Source organism: Phoxinus phoxinus (genome assembly GCF_949152265.1).
Source record: "Phoxinus phoxinus genome assembly, chromosome: 13".
NCBI lineage: Eukaryota > Metazoa > Chordata > Actinopteri > Cypriniformes > Leuciscidae > Phoxinus > Phoxinus phoxinus.
In genome coordinates this window covers 32,013,643-32,024,526 of record NC_136888.1, presented here as the reverse complement: position 1 = coordinate 32,024,526, position 10,884 = coordinate 32,013,643, and the positions used below count along the sequence as shown (strand labels likewise).

Genomic DNA, 10,884 nt, shown 5'->3' with positions numbered 1-10,884 from the left:
AAGTGCACACCGCTGAAGTTTGTAACGGCTACTTGCAAGACTGTCTTCATATTCTCTCTGATTGCATTAAATATCACAGTAATGTTTTCCCAGTGTAAGATCTCCATCTTGTGGACAATTATTGTCAGTGTAGGCTATATGTGCCTCTTTAAGTACCGTAATTCCTTTAAATATAATCAGATCTTTATGCACAATTTAGTTACCATCAGGCTTCATTATTTATTTAGTTTTTAATAAAATGTGATCTCTTGACATACAAAGTAAACATGTCATGCACTTTTGATTTGTACCAGAGTCTGTATACTTTTGGCTTGCCTTTAATTCCATAGTGACCCGAGAGAAAGGATTGTGGGCAGTGAAGGACAGTATCAGTTTGAGCCACTGAATGACCTCTGCCTCACTGAACTAGTACATTATTTGAGTTTGACTGAGACTTGGATTCCTGTTTGTCTGATTGACTGAATGAATGTGGGTGTGTCGACTGCTCTTAGAATTAATACATTTGTATATAATAGTTTTTAGACTAGGCCTATTTTTGTCTTTTTTATATAAAATCACAGTTCATGCAATGATAATGTTGGAAATTTTATATATTCTGCTGTCTTTCGTGATTTGTAGACACACGTTTTAATAAAGTATAATACTTGTTGCATTTTTGGTACAAATCAACATGGTATTTACTCATTATTACATATTTACAAATATATATATATATATATATATATATATTTATGTATATATATGTGTGTGTTATATCACAGAATCAGTGAGCTTTTTGGTGAACAGTTTCAAAAGACTCGACTGGATTAATCAAAATATCTATGTAACATTAAGTCTGAGTTTCAGTTTTGAGTTCATCCACTTTTAGGGGCAGTTTACACTACACCATTTTCAACTAAAAATGGAAAACTGTTTTTGCATTTTTGCCCTTCATTTACACGACACCGGCATTTTGGGGGCCTGAAAACGGGTTTAAAAGTGCACGTTTTTTAAATACTATATAGTAATTGTCTTTTTGTAAACTACAAAAAAGCTTTGTGAAAGCGATGGCGTCAGGCGCAAGTGTTTTACGTGTTCAGTCTACAGGCGCGTCACAATTTGCTTTGTAATATTGTATGCTATGCTATGTTTGTTACTTGTTCTGTCTTCATAAAAAAAAAGAAGTATACAGGTGTAGTGTTTCTTTACAAAGTGACATTGCCACCTACTGGCCTGGCAGCAGAATATAGCGTTTTTAGTTGTATTCGCGGATCTGGGAACGGGGATCATTATGATAATAGTGTTGTCTACACACTAAAACACAAACGAAAAACTCTTCCACTTGTAGTTGTGTAAACGTGCCAATGTGCTTGCGGTTTCGTTGTTTTGTTACCTTTTGGACGTTGTCCTCTTTTTCTTGGATTATCTTATTTGATTGGCCTCATCTGCTCTTTGCCTACAACTAGTGATGGGGAAAGCAAAGCTTTTCAAAACTTTGATCAATTGAACCAATTGCAAAATGATTCACTGATTTATTTAGGCCGTTTGATACTCACTCTGAATCACTGGTTCAGAACAAAGCTTTTAAATCTTTATGAAATGTTTAGAAAGCATCCATCATTACCTGCTACAATGCTGCACTCAACCACTATATTATTATATATAAAAACAAGTTATGTGATGTATGTATAGCCTCTTTGTTCTCCACCTCTTTTGTCCTTATTAATGCTTAATTTGGAAATAATCTTGCTGTAAATGTGCATTAACTTTTTTTCCATTAATGCAAAATGCCCCAGGTACTGTAAAATGCCTTCTTACCTCTTAAGATGAATAATAATATTAATTTACTACAGTATGTCATTTTACATTTTGTTTTTCTATTTTATATCTATTTCTAACACATTGGCTGATGCATCAGCATATTGTACATGCTAAACTGAAATGCACATTGTTCTTTAGGAGGGGTATGTCCCCCTTTTCTCCTCGATGCTTTTCAAAACCTTCAGCAGTACTTTCCACATTTCATGTGCATTGCCAGTAAAAGTTAGCAATTTACACTACACTGACAAAGTTTTCAGCACTAATTAGCCTACAGCTTAATTCCACATAACAGATTTATAGCTGTCACTTTCTTTCAGAATGAATTATAACTCCTTATCAAGCGCCCCCCTTTTTTTGAATATACATGAAAATGCACATTCCGAACTTAAATGGTTGTAATTCAAGAATGCTTTGGAGTATAGATGTAAGATTGGTCTTGTTTTTAAGAAGACATTTGGCAGATTTTTGTAGAAGAGAAATAAATTAAGAAAGTTAAACAGAAAAAAAGTTATAGAAGTTTGAGTTTATGAAAATGTACAACGTTAAAAATTTAATTATTCATATTTTATATAAAATATATATTTTCAAAACCTGGAGGACTCTAAAAATGCAAAAAAAATCAAAGGCAAAAATCTGAACAAGTTGTGTTTAAAATTTTAGATTGATATCTCAAAAAATAAGCTTTCAGTGAGATTTTGTTTGGGCGCAGTACCAAACTTTTTCACTAGTTGACATTACTGCCCATATAAGGGCGCCTCCATTTCCATATGTTGTTTGAGTTCTGAACCATTATTTTTACAATTTTCGTACAATTTATGAAGTAGAAATCCTATTCAGAAGTAGTGTTGGAAGTTTGTCAGATTTTTAAATGAATTCAACCTCTAAGAAACACAAAAAGAACACGTATGTGCATTATAGCTCGCTGCCACGAATGGTGAATCACAAATGGTAAATCTATCATTTTTTTATTTATATTTAAAACATTTTCAGACCTTTTTTTCTAAAACAATTGAATGGATGCTATCTTTTGAACTCTTGGCATGAAAACAAACTGAGGTTTCTACCATTCTTTCATGATTTTTCATGTTCATCACTATTTCAAAATAAAGGTCTGAACACGCCTTAGGAGTATGAAAATATTCTTGTTGCACATGATAAATCACGGCTCCTCTGTAATGTATTTTAAAAATCAGTCACCACAAATGAAAACTAGAGATTTTAAGCTTTCAAATGACATATAGTTTGTCAAGATTGGTTTAGGTTTAGTATAGGATATTACTGTTTAAAATATATAATGGCCGCGGGCCCGCCGGCGGGCCGGTGCCAATATTGTTGAAAACTTGATCTTAAAATGAAGATTGTATCAAATGTTTATCAGCTGCTGAAAAGAACACACATGTACATTGTCTCTCATGTGACTCTCTTTACAAAAAAGAAAAGAAAAATGCTATTGGGAATATTATATAATATATTGTTTTTTTTGTTTTTGTCTTTTTACTATTTGGTGCATGCTAGCTTGAAGTGTTGCATATCAGTCATGCCACATAGATAACACTTTAGGGCACTGCTTAAATGGAAAGTTCACCCAAAAGTGAAAATTCTTTCATTAATTACTCACCCTCATGTCACTCCAAACGCGTAAGACTTTCGTTCATCTTCGGAAAACACAACTGAAGATATTTTTTTATGAAATCTGAGAGATTTCTGTCCCTCCATTGATGGCTACGCAACAACCACTTTGATGCTTCAAAAAGTTAATAAAGATCATAAAACATAAAACTCGAGCATTTAGTCCAAATTTTCTGGAGAGACACGGTTGCTTTATGATGAAAAGATTTAATTTAGGTGTTTATAATGATAATGTACATGATTAACTACATTCCTTGGTATAATGCACAATCAACATGCTTTTTTTAAAGAAAAAAATAAAATAAAAATATCTGTGATGGATTTTACTTTTTTATTTTTTTAATATATATTTTTTAATATATTTAGAAATAAAAATATAAAAGGCCAGCCAATAATATTCACAATACAAAACATTGTCAAAACAAATTTCAGACCAAATGAATTGAGGCAACTACACCAAAAACTGTAGATCTACTGAAGTAAACACTGAAGCTGAAAAGATGAAAATGACAGTGATTGGAAGTGACAATGAGAAGGCCTTCTCAGAAATAGCTATTTTCATTTCCCAGCAGGAAAATAAGTTTTTAATCCCATCCAAGGTTTGCTAATCCATAATCCCACTTGCTCCTTCCTCATTTCCCCCATTCCCTCTGTAAACCCTGACCCACGATGCACAAGTCTGGATGTGAGACAGACCGAACTGCTCCTCGGATTTCTGTTTGCTCACTCCATGGCTTGTCTGCTCCGACTGGACCATCTTCCAATCTGTCATAACAAATTAGAATAAGGACATTAGTGAATTGAAGGATTAGGGAAGTGGGCCAGAGCTGGTTAGCAATGGTCAGCAGCAAGTCATTCAGAGCTTAGTTGTCAGGGATTAGCATTTATATTACAATGTGCGTGAGAGAGGAAAGTCTAAATTACACCTTGATGATATACATGTCATGATCCCTCGAGTTCAGTACAAATATTTGTTTCATTATATACTGTGCTTGTCAACCTTTAGTCATTTGCATACACTGCATACACATCACACAGACAAACTGAACACTATCTACTGTATTTCTTGTGATCATATATTTACAAAGAGACCATCAAATACACATGCCTGTGACTGAGAGGAACACATATCCTACAAGGCAGATACAATAAGAACAAAAAGATTAGACATGCATTAGGTAATGAAGCAATAGTGTTGGATTCATGGGCCAATGGCTTCAATAACTGCAGTACGTGTTGCCTTTAATAGTAATTACAAAATGTTCAAGGTGTTAAAATATTCTGAATATGAAATCTGTTTATACTGCATTGTATTTATATATTTCCCAGTTTGAATTACCTCTTGACTTGGGTCATCCCCACACTCCCTTCTCAGAAATTATAAGTATACATTATATAAAAATAATGGCTTTAAGTTGTAAATATTGCTAATATCTGCAATACTTACTCACTAGACCTCACTTAAAACATTACACATTTTTAAACTTTAATTAATATTTGAAACCATTCAATAACCCTTATTTAATTTAATATTTTACAAATGAATAAAGAAGAAAGAAAATAAATAAATAAATTACAGTTTAAATTGCAACCAATCGCAGATAGATTTGTCTCTTGTTATTCACCCGCGAGCTGAGTGACATTTACACAATGAACCCATAATTGAATTTCAAAAACTGCACTCTTTATTATGACAGAGACAATCCTAGTGCTTGTCCTCTAACATTTTCTTATTCTCTTTAAAAATGAAATCGGGAACAGAGGATGCAATTTCAAGCATGAATGGTACTTGCTTCAGATTCCCTTATCAAAAAAAAAAAAAAAATCAAGAAACTATGGATACTGTATCGTTATTGAGTTCATAGATCAGAAATTAAAAGCTCAAGTTTTCACATCAGTGAACTCAATAGTACTGCTCACAGGACTTTTTTGCATAGTTATCATAACTGTTTTATCACCCTTATCTTCTTCAGAACATTTGTGGAGTTGTGTTTATGGGCCATTAAAGCACAGGTATTAACTTAATTTTCTTGATGATATGGATAAGTAACCAGGAAGCAATGTTGAAGTGATAAGAAAGACATAACAGTTTTAAATTGACTGAGGTGGGAGCTTCGCATGGAGCTTGATTGACAGGTGATCTGACCAATCATACTTCGCCATCCGCCATTTTGTCCGACAAAGCAGTCGGAGAGTTAGTAGATTAACACGGGAGGATTTAAACTTGATAAACAGAGGGTACTGACGCCTTACCGCAGTTAAAACAACATTCCTTCTCCATTCCTTACACACACCCTGAAGAAGGCATGTAAAGCCGCAACGCATAGGTGGATCTGTCACCAATTGTAATGTTTAAGCCATCAATGAAATAAAGGCTTTTTAACTTTTTTCTTATTATTTCGAGTGCCTTGGAGTTCCTAAGTTCTTCGATTCTTAATATCCCATACAACCAAAGAGTACCGAGATTTTACACCCTGAAGCAGCACTTCTTTTGCATTCTTTAGTCTGATAACATTCCTTCTTATGTTCATTCATGTTTATTTGATGCTATAAATGAACTAGAAGGAAGAGATGATTGGTTTACGATTGGTTTTATTTATTGTTTAAATGTCTTTAAAAAAATTACCAAATTTGAAAGGTGAGACTTTGTTTAATATGTTTAATATCAAAAGTAACAGAAAAGTAACCTGGTCTGTCCCATAGACTGTAAAAGTCTGTCCTATCTGTCAGCGCGTTGTCAGTGTCCTCTCTGCTCCGCAATGTATTTTTCACTGCGTGAGAACATGGTGTGGCGTAAGAGCGGCGTAGCTTGTCGGACATAGCGACAGTAACTAAGGGGGGCGGGTCTTTGCGAACGGTAAATTCTGTGCTATGTGCATGCTTCAATTTCAATGAAAATTGCATCTCACATGATGCATACTATACTAGATTACTAATAAGTAGTTATACTAGATATCAAAATTGTGTTAGACTCACCCATGGGTGCTAATTGCTGGTTCACTCCCACATGTCTCTGCTACAGAGATGACTGGGACCCTGGGTGGCAGGCTTAGACTGGGCCTTCTGTCTGACTGGCTTCGCCGGATGAATGGCTGAGGCCCTCGTGCAGACACTGGCAGCCGGCCACGCTCACCCCATGGGCGAGGCAGAACACTGCTACCGGTAGAGGTCCATGCCTGAGGGGGCTTGGGTGTAGGAACAGGTTGAGCCTCAAATAATGATGATGAGACTGGGCAAAACACTGAACGAGCATTACTAAATACTCTTGAAGAGTCCTCACTACTGTTTTCTCTGGACCATCGCTGCACTTTTGGGGAAGCAGGAGGTGATGGTGCCTTAAAGGGGTAGGTTAACCCTGTCATCGTGATGGGGGTGGGGTCTTGTCGCATTGCAGGGGTGCTTGGCAGTGTTCGTTGGCCAGCGGAAGGTGGGGTGGGGAGTGTACGAAGTACAGGAGGACTCGATGAAGTTGAAGATGAGGGTTGACTTTTTAATACTGGAGGACTAGGGAGTCTTCGATTTAACAGAGGTGTGGATGGTAACATGCGAGATCTGGATACAGGTGGAGTGGCAGGGGTTTGGCTAATGCAGGCACTGTTTGGCACTTGTGTTCCATTGGTACTGTTCTCCTTTTGTGAAACTGGCACATCACCTTGGCAGAAGAAAATTTGCCTGTGACCCTGCTCAGCAAATTTCTCTGTCGGTGAGTCAGAAGAATGCCTCAAGTGGATTATCTTTCTTGCTTGTTTGTAGAGGGAGGCAGCCTCCTCACTTTCCGTGTCTGTTTCATGGCTGGAATCATAGTGAACACCTTTCAGAACTCCTCTGGTGTCCAGGTGCGTAGAACGAACTGGTGACATGCTAACAGAGCCCTTACACAAATTCCCCCTACTGGGTAGCACTGTAACAGACTGCAGAGAGGCTCGTAACCTCTGAGACATTGCTGTCCTTTTTGGCAGGGTGGATCGACCCCTGCTTGTTACATTTTCTCCTGTGTCCTTTGCATGTACATTTTCAAAGGAATTGTCCATGAGTACCTCAAGTGGAGGGGGTGGTAGATTGTCAATGTCAAGATCCTCTGTCCTTTCAGAACATCGTGACTCCCCTCGACCACTGAGAATACTATTTTGATTGAATGCTAATGTGCCAGAGGGATTTAAACCTGGAATGATGGGAACACCACATTTTCTTACACCAAGCATTTTTGGACTGTCTGGGATCTGTTTACTTTCCTCCAACCCCTGACTAAAGGTGTCAATCAGTTGTTTAACAGAATTCCTTTCCTTATACAATCCTGAAGATGGGCGAGGTGACGGCGGAGGGCTTGGCACAGGCATTACCTTAACAGGCTCTATGACAGGTGGAGCTTTCTTGTCTTTTTCCTTTCTCTTTTCTTTGTCCTTTTTCTTTTTTTCTTCGATCTCATCCTTTACACTTCCTTGCTCTACTTTTGCATTGTATGACTTTCTTTGATTACTTGGAGAAAAAATGTTTCTATTCAAAGAACGCTGCCTGTCAGAGGCAACTGATGAAATGGTTTGCGGTTGCTGGATTTTCTTAGAAAAACCTTGCTTTGTATTTTCTTCACACTTAACCTTGGTCATCTTCTCCAGCCTTTGGTTGAGTTCCTTTTGAGTTCTATCAAGTTCAGTGAGTGTAGGATCTTCTGCTTTATTACGTAGAGAGTCAGCTGATCTCGACCGTTTTGTAACTGTGGTCTTTTTCTTGGATGTTTTAGAGGCAGCTGTTTGGGGTCTTTTAGAACTTTTTTCACCATCCTCAGTCCACTGGTGACTGCTGCTCATTGGGCTATCCATATGTTTTGCCTTTACTCCAGGGCCTTGGGATGGCAAAAAACGAATCCTGCCACTAATGGCATCTTTCAGCTTTAATGTCATTTCAATGTTTTGTGGATTCTCTATTCGCTTTGTTGGCAAGCGATGTGGTTGTCTAAGGTCTGGAATAGAAGAATTGGATTGTTTCCTTCTTTTATCCTTGCAATTTTCCTCTTCACTACCATTCTCCGCATCATCCCCACCACCTTCATCCCAGGAGACAGAGCCAAGTAGTGATTCTGTATCCCTCTGTTCTTTTGCTGTAATAGTGCAAGTTGAGTCTATAGAGTTAAGAGAGCTGCTTTTGCTCATTGTTTTGAGAAGTCTGCCTCGGTATGAGCTTTGGTGTAGTGGTGTAAAACCACAAGGACTACTTGATGTAGCATGATTGGTTCCAGTTGACTCACAACTTTCTCTGCGTTGGCGTTGTCTGTCTGAACCTGCCAGGGACTCACTTTCTGCCCCAAGTCCACTGTCTTCACTAAAAAGTGCAGAGTCTTCTGGGCCAGGTTTTTTCTGTGATGAACCCTCAATCCGAGAAAGCAACCGCATTAATCTAGACTCTGATGCACGTTTTGTCCTGAGCTTCTCATCTAGAATTTCAGTAATGGACGAAAAGTAATCCACTGCATCCTCAAGAGCAGTATCCCCAATTCCACACACTGACTGACCCACTTGACGCATCTTCTGTATGGTATACTGAAGGAGTTGTTGTAGCAGGTCTGGTGGGGGCTCACTGCAGGTGGAAGAGGTCACATTTTTTGCTGAGTTGGATGAGGAAGAATTCTTTTTTTCGCAAGGCCAAGCCAGATGTTCTCCATTTCCTTTTAACATCATCTCCCCCTCATCCACGATTTCCTGCAGCCCTTTGTTTATTTCCTCATAGCGTAATACCATGAATGCCACCATGGGTTGCAAAGAAATTTGGGTTTGGGCTGCATGATCGAGTAACCCTAACATATCTTCATATTTAGTGATGCTAGGGTTGAGATATGCATACGCTGCTTGATGAGCCTTCACAAGTGTCTCTGGAAAGTCTACTTTTTCTTCATTTTTTCTTTCCTTTTCTTTCTTCTTGTTTAGTTTTACACCTTTCAGACCTTTCTTTGACTTCTTTGCACCCTTTTTCTCACAAGCCTCTCGTTTTTCTTCTTGTCTTTCCTTCCCCTGAGGTAATATATTGATGCTGATCTCTTGTGCACCCAGTTTGGCAGAAACAGCTCCATCAGTTTCAGGCTCAGCCGTAGATTGTTTCCTCCCTAATGACGTGGAACTCGTGTTGTTTCGAAACGCTGAGTTGTTTCTATCTGTGTCCCCTCCACAAGATCCTCCACTGCTCCCATCATTAGACTGTGATTCTCCTGGGCTCTCGTGAGTCCCTGGAAGTAGAGCTCTCCCTCTTCTGAACACACCCTGTACTCCATGGAGACTCTCCCCCCGTGATGGAGAGCAGCCCATTTCAGAGAAATTGCAGTTCACCTAGATTTTTCAAAAACACAGTCCAACAAAGACAAGGAGGTAGACCACTCCATCTGACACCAGAATGTTTGAGAGTCACCAGCTGCACTTGTCATTTTCAGATGACTCTAATTACCTGACACACGGCTGACTGTCTCTATGTATCCTCACGGTAGAAGGAAATTGTTTGAAAAATAAAACGTGAAGTCCCAATGGAGTCTCTTCTCTTTCAGTTAAAATATGAAAAAAATATTCCACAATTGATTAAAAGTGTTTGCAGTTCTTTTAAAGCAAACATTGTTGAGCATTTTCTCTTTCGCCGTAGAGTCCCTCTGTACCTTCTGGAGGACGAACAGCTAAAGAGATTAGTAAGGATTTGAGAGTAGTCCTATGCATGCACATATGTCAAATAAAACACACGGTCTCAAGACCTTAAGCTCATTAAGGTAATCACGGTTGTTTTCAGGTAGCTTTTTATAGCTCAAACCAAATGGCCCACAGAAATGTTGGTAAATAAAATTCTTCAGTGAGCTATTGTAAATGATAATTATTATTTATTTCAACCTTTTGAACAGAGAAATAAATGTACTCCCAAAATAGTATATTTTATTGTGACACATTGTTTTTAACAAGCCATGAAAACATTTCACATCTTAATAAATTCAGTGATAACAATAACTTTTGTTACTGTTGTGTTAGCACAGTAACACAAAAACCCACATTTAGCCATGGCTGCTGATTGGCGCTCTGACGTCAATGCAAGAGAGGAATGCCAGCAAAGAATCTTGTTTACGCAGAAGAGATCAGAACCAACTATTGGATGAAGAATTCCCACCAGAACATTTTGTAACATTTTAATAAGACTTTAGAGGGGCATTGCATTATGTACAGTATACAGTAATATAGCAAAATGTTTACATACACGTGACTTTTTTTACTTCACTTTTATATTTTTATTTTATTACTTAATTTTATTTTCTACTCAAAATAGTTTGCATTATTTATTTTTATAATTTTTAGGATTATTTGACTCGCTCTTAAAAATTACAGCAATAACTAACTGTAAACCAACCCTTCCTGTTCCTGCATGATTGACAGGTTCTGAGCAGGCGGCTGAAGCTCTGCACTGCAACTCTAATATAATCTCCGGGTATCAAGCAAT

General features: G+C 37.7%; 1 protein-coding gene across 1 annotated transcript; it reads right to left on the bottom strand.

Annotated features, from left to right (window-relative positions):
* Positions 1-3,784: 3,784 nt before the first annotated feature.
* pcare1 (photoreceptor cilium actin regulator 1) lies at positions 3,785-10,066 on the bottom strand. Its single transcript, XM_079633010.1, has 2 exons — positions 6,406-10,066; positions 3,785-4,194 (listed from the first exon to the last, which is right to left on the bottom strand). The coding sequence occupies exons 1-2, from the start codon at positions 9,720-9,722 to the stop codon at positions 4,062-4,064; spliced, it is 3,450 nt and encodes a 1,149-aa protein (XP_079489136.1). The 5' UTR covers positions 9,723-10,066; the 3' UTR covers positions 3,785-4,061.
* Positions 10,067-10,884: the final 818 nt, after the last annotated feature.

Excerpts from the sequence above, each read along its gene's own strand:
- pcare1 (XM_079633010.1), bottom strand. The coding sequence starts at position 9,722 with ATGGGCTGCTCTCCATCACGGGGGGAGAGTCTCCATGGAGTACAGGGT. Across the intron at positions 4,195-6,405 it reads CCAGCAATTAGCACCCATGG|ATTGGAAGATGGTCCAGTCG; the intron begins GTGAGTCTAACA and ends TTGTTATGACAG.